General features: G+C 41.1%; 1 protein-coding gene across 1 annotated transcript in view; it reads left to right on the forward strand.

The window, feature by feature from the left end:
* plekhm3 (pleckstrin homology domain containing M3) overlaps nt 1-22,142 on the forward strand; it is a 48,887-nt gene that overhangs the window by 15,461 nt on the left and 11,284 nt on the right. Inside the window, exons 5-7 of the mRNA XM_085765017.1 lie at nt 11,834-11,979; nt 13,892-14,085; nt 18,747-18,810. Coding sequence (XP_085621143.1) covers nt 11,834-11,979; nt 13,892-14,085; nt 18,747-18,810 — 404 coding nt within the window. The remainder of the gene's footprint in view (nt 1-11,833; nt 11,980-13,891; nt 14,086-18,746; nt 18,811-22,142) is intronic.

A 22,142-nucleotide genomic window follows, 5' to 3' on the forward strand; every position in this document is an offset into this window, starting at 1 on the left:
TTTTTTCCTGTTTGCACGTTGATGTTACAGATCCGATCAATCTTGGAGTGTAAAGACAGCCTTAGTTGCACCTCTACTCTCTTAACCCACTGGCTTAATTTCATTCCCATTTTAATCCATCTTCCACTCACAGTCTGCAAAGCCCAACTTCTTAGCACAAGACTTGAATTAGGTCATGTCGTCTTAATCTACACTACTGGAAAAGAAAACTTGTTACTATGGGGCTGGATGTGTCCTCCAGGCCTCCAGAGAACCGCGTCCCCAGGTCAAGTGATGCTCTCTGACCCAAAAAAACTCCAAAAATATCCAGCAGTTCAATGCAGACCATGCATCCAGGCTGCACAGGTGCACATTGGGTTTCTGCATCCTGGCAAAGTTCATAAATATTTCCTGGAACATACATAAATGAATGAGACAGAGGCAGGAAGTATGCCCGTCAGCGATGCGTAGAAATATTAAAGGCAGCTCCACACTTTCACTTTTCACTGTCTGAAGTTTCTACATTGTAAAATAAGGAGAATAGAGTGAAAAGTACAACTGGATACAGACCGGCTCATCCAGGAGGAAGAAAAAAACAACTTTTTTAAACTTACTTTTTTTTGTTTTGTTTTTTTTTAAAACTACCTTTAATAATCGTTTCAGTGAAATATAAAATATTGAATAGAGTATTTTAACCCAACTTGTAAAGTGACAAACTTCCCAATGTTTAAAACCAAAGTTTGACAACATTTCTGTAAATAATGTTTGTTGACACTTTGATTAGATAATCAATAATACGTCACTTTCACCTGTTTATCTTTAAATATATAAAGGTGACACTGAGCTTCACAGTTAATGGTTTGGTTACTGTTTGACTGAGCTAAGCTAAACTGGCTACAGCTTCATATTTACCGTACGTTCACCAGCATGAGATATTGATCTTGAATTCTCAGCAAGGAAGTGAATGTATAATATGATTTTTTTTTAAAGATTCCCAAAACTGTCAATAAACGTGATATAGAGCTATTAGTAGACAATTTAAATAATGTATATGTCCAGTTGAATAGATTTATGAAGGCTGCGGTCTCTTGATTGCATCTACCTTTTCCTGTCAGTCAGTGGTTTGAGGTGTTTTTCCATTTAGACTCGAGCCTTTTTCATAATCCCGGACCATTAGAGCCTCTCTCCTCCTTTATTATTATTCCTGCTAGTCTCTATACCGGGCCCTCGTACAGCCCCATAAATGGCAGGCGGTGCTTTTACTCTCCCTGGGTGTGAAACACGGGCTTCCTCTCTCTCTCTCTCTCTCTCTCTCTTAGGAGGGCTTTGAATAATCACCGCTCACCTCCCTTTTTATTTGTAACAACTGGCTTATTAATGCAGCGCTGTTTGAAAGGCCAGCTGAAACAGGAACAAGGACAGAGGCCGTCTGGGGGCAACTGATGATAATTGGTAGGCTTAAAGCACCGGAGGAGAGGAAAAATGGATGAATGAATGAATGAATGAATGAGCGGAGGGAGAGAATGAAAGCGGCCTGGGGATGCTGCAGTGGTCAGGCCTGATCGCAGTTGTTTGATTGAAGGGTTTCTGGGTGGACGTGGATGGGAGGGACAGCTGGATACGTCCATTTTCTATACAGAGCACACCTCTGCTCACTCCGCTCCGTTCGTTTCCCTCCTTTTTCCTCTCTTTCTTTCCTTTTTCCTTTCACCAGTTCATTCAATCTCTCACAACTACTAGTCCCTCTTTTTGTGTCCTTCCTTATTGGACTGTATCCCTTCTTGGTCTCCTGCAGCGTCACTGAGCAGGTCTTGAAAAAAGTGTTTTAAACCCAATGCTGTGAAACTGTGTTTTAAATCCACGAGGTCTCTGGCTTCTATAGATTTATAATTGCATTTTCATGTTTTTTTTATGTTGAGAAATTGGTCTTAAAATCTCACTTCCACCAGCTTCACAACAGGAATCCTAAATTTAACTGCAGACGGCCCATTTCCCTCTTTACTGGCTCTTATCACTCGTTGGTAACGTGCCAGCTAATTTTTATTGAGACGTTGCCAGTTTTCTGTGTTAAACAAACAGACGCAGCCTCTCGCTCTCTGAGAGATTTGGGTCAGTGATATATTTGCAGTAAAATTTAATGTACCTGCTGGTCATTGCTTAAGTGGTTGTTTAATTAATAGTTTATTATATATTAACCAAAAGTGTCAAACATGTCCTGATTCCTGCTGCTGAATAGTGAAGAATCACTGCTTTTTTTATTCTTCTCCTTCTTTTGAGTGAAATCCAAACCAAATAAATTCAAAAAGTTGGATTTCAATGCCTGATATTTCTTTTCAGTAACATCAGTAGTATTAGCAGTACGGCCTTTCTCAGACGTATCGGTATTGGCGTGTGCGTTGGCCGATAACAACCGATGTAAAGACTTTTTCTGTGCTGTCAAACTTTGCAGAAAAACTACAAACTGTCTGGGTTTAATTTAGAAGTGATGACCTCACGTTGGTTGATCCACTAGAAAAATTATATTTGTTTTATGTTCACTCAAGTTTTTTGCTTTTATCACATTTCTATAGATTTGCTCCATGTACTGTAACACACTTTCTCCTTTTTGTAGTTATTTGTATTTTATTTACTTTTTCCAATAATTGACTGCAGTGCCGCACTCACTGATGCCATTTTTGAATAATAAGAGTTATTTATTGTTAAACAGTACAGTGTTGCTCCTCCGATATTTGTCACAAGTGTAGATACTGAATCAAGTGGACCACTTTGAAAATGACTGAACCCAAATGAAAGGAAGCTGGAGCACTCGATAAATTGCAGCAGAGCTTTAATAAGGTGCAAGCAGACTAACGTTTCGCCGCTGCTGCGTCTTCATCAGAGTCAAACGTCTCATTTGTCACAAGTGTTTGAGGTATATGTGAGAGACTGTTGCGTATCAGCCAAAAAATTGATAATGTAATATAATATCGGCATTGGCCCCAAAAAATCCCGTATTGGTTGGACTCTAGTTAGTCGTGTTCGCTAGTGATTAAATCAAATTACTATAGCAAATCGTTTCCTTCCACAGCCTTTTTCTGTAACTTAGCATAATATTTGTGTCACTGGCCTACAGCTTCGGTTGACAGATCAATAAATATTCATCAAAGTCATCTTTGCAATGTTTTCCACTCGTTGACTCTTGAAGAAGGAGACGTGAACGCTGACCCAAACAGAAACTGTCTGACCTGAGGACCTGATCATCTCTGCTGCTGAACACTCACCTAATTCAGCCTGATTCATCAAAAGCATCCGTCCTGTGTAGTTAACCTGAGTGTGTATCTGATTATTCATATATGAAGCCACTAATCTAAACAAGATCTCTTGATGGTGGCGACCGCAGTGCTACTTCAGCTTCAGCTGAGCTCTCTTTGAACTTGTTTCAAGTTTAAACCTTTGCATATGCATGCTACGTCCATCCATACATATCCAGTGATTGGTTATTTAACATCAAAATGTGAAATGTATTCAACTAATTACACATGGGAATCGCTGCGTTTTTGATTCCTTTTGAAGGAAACGCTTCGTGTTTTCGTTTGAAGGCTGTGATTCGACAACACACCTCATCACACACACACACACACACACACACACGCTGTTAGGAGTGTGTGTATCCTCAGGTTTGGTGACCCCTGTCGTAGCACCGGAGCACGTTCTCAGGCCCCCAACAGACCATGTGAGTCAGGCTTTGTTTCACTTGGGAATCAGTAGATATGAGGGAATCGTGGAAATGGTAGGTGGGCTCACATCAAAAGATAGACAGTTTCTCTCTCTCTCTCCACACACACACACACACACACACACTCGTGCACATAGTACTCCATTTGTGCACATTTTCATTCGAGTGTTTGGTTGGTGTGAAGGAGACACATCAAAGCTCGGGCCTTGCTTGTCTTTTCAGTTTTAATTCACACACATGTACATAACACACACACGCACACGCACACACACACACACACACACACACACACGTGCACACAGTGTACTCTCAGAGGTGTGGTGGTTTGAACCAGCGGCGGGCAGATGAAAGCATGAGCCCCTTTCTGCCCTGATGTCATCTCTCTCTCTCTCTCTCTCTCTCTCTCTCTCTCTCTCTCTCTCTCTCTCTCTCTCTCTCTCTCTCCCTTCCTCCCTCTCCCTCCCTCCCTCCCTCTCTCCACCGTGCGCTCACCCTGGGGAGGTCAAAGTGACCCTCTCTCACTACAGAGAGCCGCAGTACAATCGGTGGACCTTTGAGCTACGTTTGAATTCCCATTCATCTTTCCCTCCGTCCCTCTTTCTCTCCGTCCCAGGGAGAGCTATAAAAGATCAGAGATGAGAGGAGGAAGCAGTTGTTACTACGGTGATAATGGAGGAGCTGGTTAGCGGCTCAAAGTAAAAACTGCTACTCTGTAAATTAAGAAAATGGCCCATTGATAATAAACCCCTGTAGTTAAGTGTGAGGCAGTGTTTGTGTTTGGTACAAAGTGTCAGCAACAACAACATGAAAACCCAACAACTTAAAAATAACAACAGCAAAAACATAAAACATAACAACTGAGAAACGTCAACATAACGACAACAATAGCTACATAAAAACACAACCTAAATACATCAACAACATACAAACATTGCAGCAACAACATAACAATATAACAACATAAAAACAACAAATAAAAACAACATAGCAACACAAGCAGCAACAACATGAGGAGGACGAAGGGATAGAAGGAAGGAAGGAAGGACACAGGGAAAGATGGGAGGAAAAGAACAAAGGGAAAAGGAAGGAAAGAAAGATGGAGGGAGGGAACAGATTTGTTGAAGGAAGGAAGGAAGAAGGGAAAGAAGGAAAGAAGGAAGGGAGGGAAATAGGATTGTGGAAAGAAGGAAGCGAAAAAGGAACGAAAGAAAGATGGAGGGAGGGAACAGATTTGTTCAAGGAAGGAAGAAGAAGGGATGAAAGAAGGAAGGGAAAATGGAAGGAAAGAAAAATGGAGGGAGAGAACAGATTTGTTCAAGGAAGAAAGAAGAAGGAAGGAAGGAAGAAAGAAAGGAAGGAAGGGAAAAAGTATTGTGGAAAAAAGGAAGGAAAGATGGATGGAGGGTACAGATTTGTTCAAGGAAGAAGGAAGGGGGGAAAAAGGATTGTGGAAAGAAGGAAGGGAAAAGGGAAAGAAAGAAAGATGGAGGGAGGGAACAGATCAGGTCAATTGGGTCAAAAAGGAAGGAAGAAGTAAGGATGAAAGGAAGGGAAAAAGGAAGGAAAGGAGGATGGGAGAATGGAAGGATGGAGGAAGGGAACAGATTGGGTCAGACAACAGGAGGGTTAAATGAACGGTTTGTTTAGTTATAAAACCGACTGCACAACCTGCCAAACCTCTTCACACCTTTACCTTCAGTCTTCATGCATCAACCTGAGCGTCACCTGTCGTTCCCCTTGTTGCAGCCTGACCGTGATGTCACCACGACGCTCCCGTCTCTGGGTTCGGCGCCGTCCAGCAGTCCAGCAGCCGAGTCCACACCAAAACGCGCTGCTGGACTCCATCTCATCCCAAACAAATTTATTTTGGTTTCATCTGACCAAAGAATGTGCTGCCAATATTCATCAGGCTTCTTTTCATTTCTCTGGCGTCGTTTGATCTCGCTGCTTCATGCAGTGAGTTCTGTCAGCAGCAGTGGGTTTATTCTTCTTGCTATGACATGAGCAGAGCTTTTATCTAAAACGATCTCATTTTACCTCTTTGTCATCCTTAAGGGTCAATTTAAACCATCTTTTCTCTTCCAGCTGTTCTTGTTTTAGTTGAATCACCTGCTTTGAATTTTAATCGATCTATTTACATTGCTGCTGATGCTGGTTTCTTGTTATCTGTGGTTATCTACCACTTTTATACCTGGCTATATCGTTGATTAGGTCTCTTAGAGTTGAAATAAAGAATAATTGATTTTACATTCTCCTTTTTTATACGTCCTTTCTTACAGTATATATACTTATACAGAAGTAACTCACCTAATCAGCTTTAAAATTATACAGGTTAGATATGTTTTTGATGTTTTTGTTTTTATTTATCCAACAGAAACATAACGCTTGTTGCTCTGCCGACAAGATTTGCTCCATGTGCTCGTGGGGAGTTTCTGTTTCCTTGAGTTGTTGTTTTGCTGCTTGTTGAGGTTTTTTGGTCAGGATCAAGTCTGCATCAGATTCATTTGCTTGGTGTTATTTCTTCTCCCGTAGTCCCACACGATCAGTTTAGACTTTCACTGTGCACACACACACACACTACAGTACATTACAGACCGCCCCCACTGCTGTGGTAGAAGTGCTTTTGTATATGTACTGTGTATGTGGGCGTGTGCTCCTCTGGTCCTCATGATATAGAATTTGAGGTTAAAGTTGTCCTTTTTAGTTTGCGAGTGTTTTCAGTGCCTTTTTACGTATGTGTCTTTGTTCTTCTGGTCCCAACAGCAGCACACCAAATTTGAGGCCACAGCTGGCCTGAACGTCGGCCTGGTGGTCAGCTGCTTCCTCGAAGTGACACAGTGTTTCTCTGACTGTTGACCGTCCCCTCAGCCTGCTGGCTCCCTACCAGCTCACTGTGGGTTTTTTATTTTTATTTTTTTCTAAAGCTCAACAGAAGCATGAGCTCACTGCTGTAATTAGTGCTTCCTAGATGTGACTTTACACACACGTGTGTTTGATCATGGTGGTCTGGAGGTGGACTCGCATTGTTATCAGATGTGTGCTACTGCCTTAAGAGAAAGACTGGAGTTAAAGAGGAGCTAAGCAGGATTTTTCCTGTGGCTATGCTACATTTTTACCTCAATTAAAAAGCTTCGGAGTAATCGTGATAGTTAATTATATGACTTGTGACTTGTTACGAGTAAGAACAGAGTCGCTCTGCCTTCCTCCTGGTGTCTCACGGCTGAAAACCAACCTTGCAACGTCAGTGTAGTACCTGGCCGTCGCCCCGGTGTCCCAGCTCTCATCTCTGCACACTGCGACACAAACAGGCTCCGTAACCTGTAATCTTTTGTTTTTGATGGTTAAAGCAGAAGTAAGCGGAATGTTTGTGTTAATATAAGTCTTAAATAGTTGTATCTTCCGACAGCAATCACTTACATAGAGTGTTTGGACCGAAACACGGGTCTGTCAGTCACTCTGCTCTGCTGTAAACCGAGGGGAAAACTTCTTGTATACTTCCTTGTATCCTACAAGCTTTATCCAATGAGGAGAGAGAACGGCATAAAGGGCTGTGTGTGCAGCCAAGGGATGCGCGTTAATGTGGTGACGAGGACCAATAGATCCATGACGAGGGCGGGGGCGTAACATTGTATATGTTACGTAATGTTATCCACCACCGCTCCATTTATTGATTTTTCGCCTGCTTCATTGTCAACAAATGCACATGGGCGAGAGGAGTGTAACCAAAACAGCGGAAAAGCGAGTGGACTTGCATAGTTCCCCTTTAAAAGACCACGGATATAAGGAAGAATAAGTCGAGCTCACTCAGCAGCAGAGCTTCTTTAGATTCTTGAGGGACCTGATTTAGCACCAGTGCTGACAACCTTCTTAACTATAATTAATGTCGGCCTTTGTACAGGAAGCGCTACGGAGAAACTCCCCCCAGTAGCCGTGCAGCAGTCTCTCAGGTGTTTGATGCCCTTTGATCTGACATCAGCTGATCACACTGTGGGCAAATGAAGTGATACCAGGTGTAATTATAAAGCAGCACAAGCAGTTAACACTCGAAACAAGAACGCTATCTAACTCGACCGTAAACCTTAACCCAGTGTTTTTCAACCTTGGGGTCGGGTCGCCTGGAATTCAAATGAGGTCGCCTGATGATTGCCTGATTATGATTAAAAACACCACACACAATCTTAAACAGCTGTATTCTTTACTTTCACTCTCTCTAATATAAATCGAGTTCAGATAAAGGGCGGCTTTGGCTCAGGAGCTATAGAGCGGGTCAATTCCTTTAACTGGAAGGTCGTGGTTCGCTTCCCAGCTCCTCAAGTCCGCATGTCAAAGTGTCTTTGGGCAAGACACTGAACCCACACTTGCCCTACTAAAAATTCAAAAACCTTGCACCGAACCAGACTCAGGGTCGAAGAGTAAGAAGAGATAGAAGGAGATGAAATGACCACATGCATTAATAGTGATGTTAATAATGGAGACAGTAGTGACAGCAACAGCAATATTGTTATTCAAGATAACTCTATTGCCCTAAGACCTGACGAAAGCTAATAAATGTAATAGTTATCATTATTAGGGCCCGAGCGGCAACTGCAAGTCGCCCAGCGAAAGCCCTATTGAAATTGCTTCGTTTATCCTAAAACTGTTAAAACCTTTTTAATATTTTGGAGTTGTGTAAATACACTGTTGCCCATCAAGTTGTAATAAAATATTCTTTTACCTCTTCTCATGAACTCACATTGTGACAATGTGATTTGTTATTGATCAATCTCTTCCAAACATATCACTGTGAAAATTAAACCACAGTTAACCTTTATAATAGGAATAAAAAGAGGAATGTGTCTGAAAACAAAATGATTCCAACTTTATGAGCAACCGTGTATGAAGCCTCGTGATGAACTCAAATTATCTCCAGTTCTCTGTGTTGGTTAAATTACAACACCGAGACAATGACAGTTTTTAAATGATCTCAAACGGATCTGTAGCATCTCTACATACTACAGTATCTTTATATTTACAGACCACATTAGGAAATAAACAGCAAAATTTGAGATGAACTCACCAAATATACAGGAAAGTGAACAGGGCTTTGTAAAAATCAATTGTCAAAACAACTAATTTCAGACCTAAGTTTTGATAAAATCGAACCATTGCTGTGGCACATTTGAAAATATTTAAGGACGTCTCCATTTTTCACTCAGTTTGATGGTTTATATATATGAAAATAACATTATGATATTTGAAAACATTTGTTGTCACTGTAGTTAAGTGTTTTATTCAACTCATGTGGCAACAACAACATCAAGTGTTTTCCTCCTTCAGGTCAGATAAAGCAGGACTCAGAGCTCAGTGCTGATTAGACCATTCACTCTTTCAGACGTCAGATTCTTGTCTATGACTGAAAAGTAGCCGGACCACCGTCTCTTTATTGTCGTCCTTTATCTGTCCCGGTTTGATGTCACGCTTCTTCTCTTTCATTCAATTCATTTCCTCCTCTGATCTCTTGATAGTCTTCCACTTATTCTGTTTCCCCCCCTTTTTTCAGCCTGTTTTGTTTCTTGTGTTGTTGAAGCGCCGCCGACAAACAGGCCGACACACGTCCCTCTTCCTCCGTCCTACTTCTTCTTCTCTGTTTCCTGTAGCTTTGCCGTGCCTCTGTTTTCGAATACCTAGATAAAAATCTCCCGTTTTCTTTTCTTCTCGGTCCCTCTCTCTTCACTTGCTGTTTTTCCTGTCCAGGCCCCACGTCCTCCCAGATCGCGTGGATAAGGGACACCTGTCACAAGTGCAGTGGCATTCATCTGTGTTTGTGTGCGAGATCATAGACCAGGTCCGGGTGTTTGGGTGAAGAATGAACTTTAAAGAGTCAGTCAGACAAAGCAGACAGAGGGGCAGTGATCAGGCTGAATAGAGCAGAGGATCACCCGATTGTTTTCTTAAGCTCTGCAAAACACTTTGGTCTTGAAGTCTGCTGCTGTTGTGACTACCACAAGGACCCAAATCCCTGTTATCTAAGGGATTACTTCAGGTGAAATACACGTGGGTATTAATATCAGAGGACGTTACGGTGGCCCGCAGAGCTCAACACTCAGAAAATACCTTCAGTGGGTGTATGAGGTGCAGAACAACAAGTGTGTTCATCACTTTTTAGTGACCTGTGTTTTCTAATTGTGAGTTTGCAAGTGTGAGTGTGGTTGGGACGGCTAAGGTGTGAGGTGGAGGTGTAAGTGGTGTAAGAGAGGACATCCCATATTATGTATTTTATATCTGTGCTTTGGCTACATGTTTTTTTTAATTGTGTGTGTGTAATTATTTATCGATTGTCTTTATCTGTATCTCTCAAATGCCCAGGACGAATTTCCCCACTCTAGGAGACAATAAAGTCTCATCTTATCTTATCTCAATTGATTAAAATGTTTTCTGAATCCATTTGTGTTTTTTAAAGGGATAGTTCAACATTTTGGCAAATTGGCCCATTGCCATAATCCCTATAGTTTTAGCAGTAGGTTCGTTACCTTTAATTGTCGGTGCAAGTTATTTTTAGAATGGGGGAACAGAGCCGTTAGCTGCTCAGAGCTACGCTACGGAGGCTAATGGGATTTCTTGGTTTCCTTCATCAAACTCATCAAATACACAATCCAACAACTCCACAATGCTCTGGTGGACAAGTTGTGACCTGCACATTCATCACGCTATGAGAGCAGGTCACAACTTGTCCACCAGAGCGTTTTGGAGTTGTTGGATTGTTTATTTGATGAGTTTGAGGGAAACCAAGAAATCCCATGAGCCTCCGTAGCGTAGCTCTGCAGCTCACGGCTCTGCCGTTCTAAAAATAGCTTGCTAACCGACAATTAAAGGTAACGAATGTACTCCTAAGACTATAGGGATTATAGCAATGGGCCAATTTGCCATAATGTTAAACTATCCCTTTAAAATGTTTTCTGAATCCATTTGTGTTTTTAAAACTGCAGTGTGTTGTCCTCTCAGGGCCACCGTAGGCTGCATTGAATATGAGCCGTCAGTAAAACATTCAGTCATCATCATGCCGAGGGACGGAATAAAACAAACATACAAAAAAAAGGCTAAAACAAAAAACCAAGAGTTATGTCATTGCTGCTTTGTGTAAATCCAGCGAATGACAGAACAGGATGAAACGGGTCGTTGTGGAATTGAACATTATAGTCCAACGTAACAGGATATTTGTGAATAGAGGTCTGAGATATAAAGATATATCATTTACTGTAGCCACAACTGTAACCCCAACAATATGTCACGCCAAGACTTTAGGACTTAAGTATAGTTTTTAGTCACAAAATGCCTTTGGTAACTAAAATTGGTGACTGAGTGACAAATGTGTTTACAGTTATTCCTAAAGGCCACACTCAGAGAAACGCCAACGTTCATGTGGAGTGGTGAGACGCAGCAGTTTGTTTAACCCTCCGGTGGTTCTGGGGTCAAGTTTGACACTTTTAGACATAGTTTAGTTTAGTTTAGTTTAGTGTATTTAGCACATGTAATTTACAAAGAGAGGTAAAAAAGAAGTAAATATTAGTAACAGTGATGCCAAACTAATAACAAAATATGTTTGATAACAAGAAAAATAGTAAGTAAACAAAATGCTTATACACATTTTCAATAGTTCTCTAATAATCTCAGATAAAATCAGTAGTCATTGTTGTCTCTGTACAACATATTCCTCTTAAACTCAGACTATCTTGTTTATTATCTACAGGTTTATTCAGCTGGATTAGTGTGGTATTTAGTGAAGGGGCAATAAACTGACACACATTAACACCGACTTGTTTCCTCCACAACCTTTGGGTTCTGCTGCAGTGCTGTGTTGACACTAAAAGCCGACTTGTGCAACACTTTCGGGATAATTAGCCGGTCTGGACCCATAAATGGACATAAAAAGCTGTATATATGGATGTGTTTATGGAGGCTATGGTTTGATTATCTGCTGCAGGTGCCATTAGTCTGAGATAATATGTTCTTGCACCACTTTATAATCGTTATGTCTGTACGAGTCCCACTTTTGACACTTTAAAGTGGCTTTAATTGGTTTTGTCGTGATTGCAGAGACTCTCAGACGGTGTAGAGCATCACTTAAACACTCTTTACCCAATGATCTTATCGCTCCCTCAGGCTGCCAACGTCCAGTCGGTCTGTCCAGAGGAAAAGCAAAGGTGTGCTACTACAGCGGCTGGTACTACTGCCAGAGCTGCCATCAGGACAACTCCTTCCTCATCCCAGCTCGCCTGCTGCACAACTGGGACACCAGCAAGCACAAGGTGGGAGAGCAGAGCACATAGTCACACACCCTCCCTAATAAGTATATGAAAATACTTCATCTCAACATACTTAGTGCACTTTTTATTCTGAGCAACTGGGGCATCAGATCCACTGTTTTCCATTAAGTGACAGTTTGAAGTCATCCTCAAAATAGCCCCTTTGAACAAATACGAGTCCATCCAGAGCCCACTTTTGTTTCTATTCAGCGTCTTTAAATAAAATAGTTTCATAAATGAATATATCTTTATTTCAGATTCAAGGTCCATAGGCAAGACAAACACAACAACAGACACACAACACATACAATAAAAGATAGTAAAGCTAAGAAATAAAAAAATTACGTATTTGATATCAAAAATTGAAATTACTGGAAAGTTAAAAAGAGACAACTTTACCAGTGTCTACAGAACAGAGATTGATATCTGATGGAGCTACTGATGATGTTGGTCAAACTATTGATTCTATTATTTTCTGACACATAAATCTATACATAAGGTTTCTAAGTAGGCTACAGCGTTAAAAGGATAGTTCAACATTTTGGCAAGATGGGCCATTGCCATAATCCCTTTCCTTCCTTCTTAGGAGTAGGTTCGTTACCTTTATTTGTCCGTGCAAGCTATTTTTAGAACGGCAGAGCTGTGAGCTGCTCAGAGCTACGCTACGGAGGCTCATGGGATTTCTTGGTTTCCCTCATCAAACTCATCAAATACACAATCCAACAACTCCAAAAAGCTCTGGTGGACAAGTTGTGACCTGCACATTCACCACGCTATGAGATAATAACAGAATGTTACGAGACAGAGTTGTTTTAGAGGGAAATTAATGCAAAACCGCTGATGCGCGTTCCCGTCGGGGCAGTTTTTCAGCAAGCAGTCTCTGTATTTGCCTCTAAAACAACTCGGTCTGGTAACGTTGTGTTATTATCTCATAGCGTGGTGAATGTGCAGGTCACAACTTGTTCACCAGAGGGTTTTGGAGTTGTTGGATTGTGTATTTGATGAGGGAAACCAAGAAATCCCATGAGCCTCCGTAGCGTAGCTCTGAGCAGCTTACGGCTCTGCTCTGCTTGCACCGACAATTAAAGGTAACAAACCTACTGCTAAAACTACAGGGATTATGGCAATGGGCCAATTTGCCAAAATGTTGAACTATCCCTTTAACCCACAGGTGTGTGGTGTACATGTCTAGAAGATCAAATAATCAACGGTGATGTGTCATCATTTTAAAACGTCAAGTTCACTGTGCGTATTTCAGCCCTGTGTGCAACAACACCAGGTCTACACACCCAGTATCTGGATGTAACACATGTGGTCAATGGACGAAATTAAGGACTTTGTTGAAAACTGTTGTGCGGATATCGTCCAGTGGCTCCTGAGCAGCCAAGAAACCGGCACGCCTACATGACTGCCCATAACAAGACGTTGGTTGAGCCCATCTGTGTTATGTGGTATTTGGCCGACCATTGGTGAAAACATGGCCGATCAGTCTCAGTGAGTCAGGAGCGCTCGCAATTAAAGGGCTGGTTTTCATTCATTTGAATCGAGCCAATCCCACAATGCCTTTTTATTGTGCTGTAGAAATAAAGCTGCCTGCCTTACTCTGAACAACAACACACAAATGCAGCCACTTGTTTTAGTCCTTGGTTGTTTCCTGTCTAAAAACCCATTAAATTCAACTTTAATTTTTCTATATTAGAGTAGAGATTGCTTCAGATGTGAAGGAAGTGCTTCTTGCCAAGAACACTCTGTTATTTATCTGTTTAATCTGAACAGAAATCAGAATATTTAGCATCTATTTCCAAGTCAGTACTCATTACAGTGACACATAGGACTTCTTCTTCGTCTGGTGTCATCTCGTTGTCCTTGGCGCAGCGACTCTGACGTTGACTCTGGTGTCGTCGTCCTCCTCCAGGTGTCTAAACAGGCCAAAGAATTCCTGGAGTTCGTGTACGAGGAGCCGCTGCTCGACGTCCAGCAGCTCAACCCGTGTCTGTACGAGCACTGTGAGCCTCTCAGCATTGTGCTGCGTCTGCGTCAGCAGCTACAGTCACTGCGCGCCTACCTGTTCAGCTGCCGAGCAACTGTTGCCGAGGACCTCAGACGAAGGTGGGTTGGTTGTAGCTTCTTCATGTTTGAATGCTGGTTCCTATCCAGACGACTTCAACCACCAGTTTGAGCAGTTCAGTTTACTTCTCTTACAGTATTTTAATCATTTTGCAATGCAGAGTTTAGATGAAGCTTATATGATTAACTTTACATTTTGTTTAGTAGGTATGCATGTTTTGGTAACACTTCATAATAAGTACACACTGTTAAGCATTAGTTAAGCTTTAAATACTGAATTCATCATTTATAACACATGAATACTCATTAGTATGTAGTCTATAAACACAGTTAAAAATGTTGTACTCATCATTGATCAGCACTATAGGTGTATTTATAAACTACATACTAATGAGTATTCATGCATTATCAATGAAGAATACAGTATTTATTAATGCTTAACTAATGCTTAATAGTGTGCACTTATTATAAGGGTTTTTCCTGCTTTTGTATCTCACAATAGCTCAGCTTTATCTTGCAACCCTTTGGGAGGTCCGTCCCCGAGGTTGGGAGCTGCTGATTTATAAGGTCGAAACACAGGATACATCTCCAATTTTAATCAGAAAACAAAAATAATAAGATATGTGTCAAATCATAACAGTCTGTCTGTATTTTGAGTTTTACGGCCACCACTCATTTGATCAACTTCAAACCTTGTGTGTGTATTTACTGAGGACCAAAGCACGTTGTTTGACTGTAAAGATTTTTGAATGAGGAAGTAGAGGAATGGTTTCCCCTGCATGTTACTTGACTTCATTAGTGTGATCAAATATCCATTATGAATGAGAATGTGTAATTTCAGTCAATATGAGAGAGCATATCTAAGTTCTTTACTGTACTTAAAAAAGTTTCTTAGGTTAGATGTGATGGTTAAATAGCACAAAAAGAGGAATAACAGTTTGTAGATACATTTATAGATAACAGTTATGAAACACACAAATCAATGGGCTTCTCTATTTACAGTACTATCAGAGGTTTCCAGAGTTATTTTCTTTTCACAGGAGGCATCAGTTATTATTTTTATGTTGAACATGAACTGCCTGTGTCATCCGTCACACTGTCGGACAAACTTAAATATTTGCCATATTCCCCTGTTGACGAGCAGACGCTTGATTACACAGACTGTCAACATTTCCTCGCATGATCTCTGCGTGTGTGTTTATGTGTGTACGTCTGAGTGCATGTGTGTATACTACCATAACTTTTATCTTGCTTTGCTTTCCTGCGCACATAAAGGATGTATGTCTGCGTGTGTATACGTTCACGTATGTGTTGGTCAGAGGGCGAGAGATGACTGTTTATCCGAGCCGAGTCCGTCTCTGAAAGCCTCGTCTGTGATGGATGCTCCTCGCCCCGGCCCAGGTCACTAATACACTCTGATCTGATGGACCGTGTCTGAAGGAGAAGACGGAGAATCATCCACCTTAATAATCTAGTCTGGTCATTTACAAAACAAAACAAAACAAAAAACGTACATATTTTAACCCGCTTCAGTTGTCATAATTTAACTAATTTTACACATTAGAGACAAAAAACGAAAGACTACAGATGTCGGATGCAAGTGATGCTAGTAGTAATAGCGTAACTTCCTTATGCGGACAATAGCAGCAAAGCATTAAAGGAAGTGTTTGTATTGGAGGAAGCTTTACGAGGCAGGTATGTCTTCAGTATGTCTTCAGTCAGATATTTAAAAGCTAATCCTACATAAAAAGTTTCTGTTTAGCAGAAATCAAAAAATAATAATAACAGTAGCGAAGATTCTTGATCCTTTATCAGACCCACTTTTTAAAATATTTTCCCAGGGTTGGCTGGGAGCTTCAAACCAAAACTACTGGTATTTTTTTATCAGCCTTTAAAAAACAACAACCCAAAACTGATAATATATTAGTCGTCCTGTGTTGCAGAGCAGAGCAGAGCAGCATCGTGGCGTTCTGTGTTTACCTCTGTCCCATTAGCTCGTGCCGGCTAGTGCCCCGCCACTTCCAAACACAGCAGGATTGATGAGGGCCATGGCGCTAAAACCTTCCTCTGGTCATCACTCTACTTCAGCGAGGGGGGTGGTGGGGTGGGGGGGGGGTCTGAAGAGAGATGTCTGCTGCGTCCAGGCGAGAGGGAGAACGCACACACAAGCGCATGAGGCACTAAAGGCCCAAGACTGCGAGTTAATAGAGAGCGATGTGTTTATGGCCCCCCGTGCAGCAGCGGTTCATGTCTTTGATAACGTGTTGTGAAGGATTTTTGAGTCAAAGAAGTTTTCTGTTGTTTTATGGCAACGTCCAGTGAAGGTGTTCGTGTTCTTTATCTTTATGACCAGAGCGTTGTAGCAGTGTGACATGGAGGGACGTTCGTCTTAACGAGTGCAGGAAGTAGACTGTCACATGCTTTGAAAATACAACAAGGAGTCTTAGTAACTAGATTATTATTAATAGTAGTAGTTGTAGTAGTAGTATTCTTTGTTGTTAGGCCTAAATAAATGAGTTGATCTTGAATGAATGAAGCTCTTGTTGCCACACTTGTTCACTTTCTAGCACAGCACATAATGATGTTTACAGTGATAATAGTGGCATATTCACTGCTGCTAATTATGTTTCAATATACAGTAATGAGTTTTTGATTTCAGACAGACGCAGCTTTTTATTTCCTGTCAGCAGCTATGAAATTACAGTTTTATCAGCTCATCTCACAGAGCCAATAAAGCCAATGTTAGCTATATAAACTCTTAAGTAATCTTAAATATGCAACTTCATAATTACATACAGTTCATGATACAGTGCTGTCATTGCCAGATGTGGATGTTAGGGTGTTATTTAACGTTTTTACTTTTTATTTCATGAACTCAAGGGCATTATTTTTGCTTTTTGGTGGACTTTAATGTGTATGTTTCTTAAGAATATGGTGCGGGTGTCTATGCTGTGCTCTTTAGATTTGATAGAGTCTGTGGTCTTTGCTAAGGTGTAACTCAGTGGTTGCTATCGTGTCCCGGATGGTTGTTTGTACTGATTAAAAGTTCATGTAGTTTTAGTTGCACAAATGGTGGCAAAAGAACAAGGAAATGAGGTTGTAGGAACTTCAACCTAGTAGCTTATCCACCTTGTAGATGTCAACATGATACGTAGGTTTGACAAAGATAAGATTTATTGCAGACAGAGATATTGTTTTGGTTTGCGTTAGATTGTAACGTGTTACTTTGACCATCTCCCCAGCAAACACACACACACACACAAACACACATTTGTAGTGCTTCCTGATATCTATTGCTACACACTGTAACCCTCCTTCAGTAAATGATGGTAATCTCTGATTGATAACAGCGTTTTAAGGGAAGGTCCGTCTGGACTGGACGGAGCGTTGAGGACAGTGAAATAAGATCTCAAATTAAACACTATCAGGTTTTGTACAAACATTGTCAGTCTCCAACATGTTTGTGTGTTTGCGTACATGTGTGAACCTGTGTTATCTAATCCAAAATTGTGTTAGTTCTTGAGCTTTTGACAAGATCGGGACTCACTGTAAAGGTGTGTTGTTCAGGGTACAGACTACACAATCAACAAGAGTCTGTGTGTGTGTGTTTGATTATTGAAGTGTGTGTTGGCTCATGAATGCTGATGTGGTTACCATTGGTTACGTGCCAAACAGAGACGTTTATCAGCGGTACTTATCACCATGAGGTGTCTGGATCACAGACACACACACACACACGGACGCGGACACGTACTTGTGATTTGGTGACACTCATCACAGCTTAGATGGGATTTAACATGGTGCCATCCATCTTACAGTGGTCTGAGAGGAGGCCACACACACACACACACACACACACACACACACCACCAGAGCTCTGTGTCTGTGTTGTGTCACCTCATGTTATAGACAATGGAAAGCTACTGACTCCAGAATAACATTACAGTATATTATTATGTTGTTATGCAGTAATTTAAAAATAATTTATTGCTTTGTGTGATTTTATGTTTGCAAGATTGAACCGTTTATCTAAAACGTGCCTGCACACTGGATATTAGGAGTCTGTTTTACTGTTTTTATGAACATAAATAAATACAAAAAGGAGCTTGTTTGTGTCCGGGTTGAATAAAAATCAACTTAACACCTAAAAGTCATGACGTTAAAAGCCTGATGAAGTTATCTGCTGTTGCTGTTTCCTCAGTGGTCGTCTCCGGTCGCCCACACTGTGTTGTGTAAAATGTATACAAGTGGTTTTTGTGATGGTGCAAGACACAAACTTGTCCATCACACAACACCATATGTCTACGATTAATGTCCACAGACGGAAATATCTGTGGTATATATTATATATTTATTAAGTATCAGATGAAAACAAGGCAAATCCATAATTTAATTATCATAATTGACACTTAATTTCCATAGTTTTCTCTTATTCACATCACATCACAGCACACTCAAGTATCACAGTTTGATCTTATCAGTCAATATGGAAACAGTAGAGTAAATACTAGATAATACTGTTTACCTTCACTTTTTTCTTGTTATAAGTAAAATGGGAATTACAGTTATTTATTTAATTAGAGTTAAAGGATGAGATTTTTTAAATACACTGATGAAGTTTCTCTTGTGTGTGTGATCAGTCGTCTTTTCTGAAAAGTGCTGCTGTCTCTCCTCAGACCTGCTTCTCTTGTCTCTCTCCACAGGATCTTCCCCAGGGAATACCTGCTGCAGCACATTCACCTGTACTCCATGGCCGACCTGCAGCAGGTGTGTGCGCACAGACACACACACAGACACATACAGACATACATAAACATCCTGACTCACTTACATGTATACAGTGCATACAGTGATATTGATGACAGTCACACCTGACATGAACTGACAGTGATATGAAAACTCTGGATGTTTGACCTTTGAGCATTTGTGATAATAATAAAACTCAAACATGGCGGGCGGCAGAAATTAATGTCTGTCCGCCATAAGGCACCATTATCATTTAAAAAAGAAACTATTAAAAAGTCATCAGTGAGTCACACTGTTGTTCCCTCGCTACCAGGAACGCACTCTGTCCTGCTGCCAGAAACAGTGACAAGAGCAGCAAATAAAGATTAATCCGCTGCTGAAAATAGTCCCCACCGATCTCACTCTACTAACGATACACTTTATGTAACACAAAGCTTTTTTGTGTGCAGAGTTAGTTTAGTAAACCGTGTATTGACATAAATTTGATGTGTTACTTAAGAGAATCTATCTCTCTAATATGTTTTACGATTTTCCGGTTTTATCATTCATGTGCCACAAAAACTTAATCACTAAAGTCTTTGAGCATCGTAACAGATTTGAAGAAACAGTGAGAAGTGAATATATTGTAAATGTAAATGTACTTTATTTATACAGCCCTTTACAACAATCCTTTCGGTGTACCAAAGTGTTTTACAGCAGGTAATAAATAAAAAGAAGAGTAAGTAAAAACAATAAAAACAGTGAAAGCAATAAAATACAGCAAAATCAAATAAGATAAAAGGCTAAAGTCTAGCACCCAGTACTTCCATCTGTTTTCTTTGTCTTATAGGATTTCCGTATTGGGTTTTTTTTTGTGCCTCCACTTTGTTTTTGTTTTTTTTGTGGGGCACAGTTTTGTTTTAGGAATGTTTGCGGAAGAGCTGAAGGTCCCACCTGTTCAGGGAAACTAAGTGAACCTCTTTGAAAGTTAATGCTAACCAGTTATCACCGGCCTGACTCGCCTTTTTTCCAAAAGTGAATAACCATGGAAATACTATAACCTTAGACACAGCGCTCTTATCAACGTGACAATCTCCACCACATTCACACCACATCCCCTCTTTAAAGAGTTTGGTTTTGGTTTCTTCATTGAATGTATTGAAGAAGCAAAAATATACTTGTTTGATCCTCTGAGTCAACACGGCCTCTCCTGTGTCTGTGTCCCAGCGGTGATAAGAGGAGTTAATTCCCTCTAATAGTCCTATTTAAAACAGGGTTCGCTCTCTCTCAAGTGTCCTGATCCAGGAAAACAGTGGTGTCAGTGGAAAGAATTCAGATGTAGTGTTGTGGAAACCTCCGACTCTGACTCATCTGACTCAACATCGAGACACATTGTCGTGCTTCAAAACTTAAGTTAATTAACAGATTTTATGCTGCTTTTTGATCTGATGTGGCGCTACAAACGAAATTTCATTTTGTTTTTATATGCAATGACAATCTATCTATCTATCTATCTATCTATCTATCTATCTATCTATCTATCTATCTATCTATCTATCTATCTATCTATCTATCTATCTATCTATCTATCTATCTATCTAAAAAAAAATCTCAAAAAAATCTCAAAAAAAAGAGTAGCAACCGTACACCGGCCCCTCAGTGGTTCAGTACCTAGTTAGCGGAGTTGGGAAGGGAGTTGGAGAGTGTGTGTGTGTGTGTGGAGGAGGGTGGAGAGGGGTTGATTGGGGGATTGATGGGGGGGGGGGGGGTCAGAGGAAACCGACCACAAATGACTGAAAAGTTCTTTTGTTTGTCATTATGTTCATTATGTCGTACCCTGCCCCGTTTTTTTCTTTCACCCCTCTCTGACTCAGAAACTCGGCCACAGACTCTCACGGTGAAAGAGACTGAAGCCTCCCCTCCCTCACCCCTCCTCCCCTCCTCCCCCCACCTCCCCTCTACCTTCCCCCCTATGCCCCCCCCCTCCCCTCCTCTCCTCCTCTCTCCCACTCTGTGTGTCTCTGCTTCACTAATTGGTCACATTCAGAATCAACAGGCAGAAAAACAAAGCGTGACATCCCTCCATTTTTCCCAACATCCCCTTGGCCTCACACACACACACACACACACACACACACACACACACACACACACACACACACACTCACACACTCACACACACTCTCTCGCTCTCTCATACACACACACACACACTCGGCACACATGTGTGTTTTATGCGTGTGTGTGTTCCTTCTCTACTAATCTCTGTGATTTAACTCATAAACCTCAAACTGTGGCGACGTCGTGCTAATTTCAACAATAGGTGTCTTCAGTAGAGTCTGCACAGCTCCCTCTTCTCTCTCTTTTCCTCTCCCCCCTCCTCCTCCTTCCCTCCCTCCCTCCCTCCCTCCCCCTCCTCCTCCCCCCCTCTTGGAGATTCTCAAGCACTCTGCCTCTTAATTGGTTTTCCATATTAACAAGCTTGTTTCTTTTGATTCACCTCCTGAATAAAATGACGCCCTTAATCAAGATGGCTTTTTTTGTTCGAGCCCAGAGGTCAGCGAAGGCTAAACTCCCCTGGCTAAACCCTGGACCGCGCCGGTCTATTCATTCACCTCCCGACAAATAGCCTCCACCCAGACCCCCTCCCACAACCACCCCCCCACCCCCATTAGGCACCGGTTCACTTTGGAGAAACCATATGTGTTTGTTTAAGGACACTCTGCCCTTTTCCTCCGCTGGGTTTAAGGATTGTTTCTAGGGTTTTACGTGAAGGCTTAAGTAGTAGGGAAGTAGAAGTGTGTGTGTGTGTGTGTGTGTGCAGCAGCCTTCCCACAGTGACACCCTGGCATTCCCTCTATGCCAGGCATGCCTCTCCACTCACACTTGTCCAGACACACAGAGGCCTCTTAAGTTAATGTTGAATGTTCTCAGAAATTTTTCCAGTTTCTACAAATGGCCTGAAGTTCACTCACACACGTACAGTTTCATCCTTCGGACTGTGAGATAAAGTCAAATACACAGGAATAGTAACTATTAGGAGTATATTATATTCAATCATGATCAATTGCATTTTTGTTTTATTTGTTCCGGTCAGGATGTGCCTTAAAGAGACTTTTCAGTTGTTAATAAAGGACAAATATTCTACGTTATGCAAATGTAACTTTATTATACATTGACCAAAAACAAAGATGAATATTGTCCAGAAACTCTTAAACGCCTCACTGCTATGCTAAAATAATAAAACGACAGCTCCGTCCTGCGTTAGCTTGTAACTGCTTTGCATTCACTTGTTATTATCACACTGACTTTTACAGCAATAGTAAGTAGAGTATAAAAAAAACTCACACACAAGCCCACTGTTAACATTGTAT

The sequence above is a fragment of the Trachurus japonicus genome, chromosome 21 (assembly GCF_045865225.1).
Source record: "Trachurus japonicus isolate A0001 chromosome 21, Traja_1.0".
In the NCBI taxonomy this organism is placed as follows: domain Eukaryota; kingdom Metazoa; phylum Chordata; class Actinopteri; order Carangiformes; family Carangidae; genus Trachurus; species Trachurus japonicus.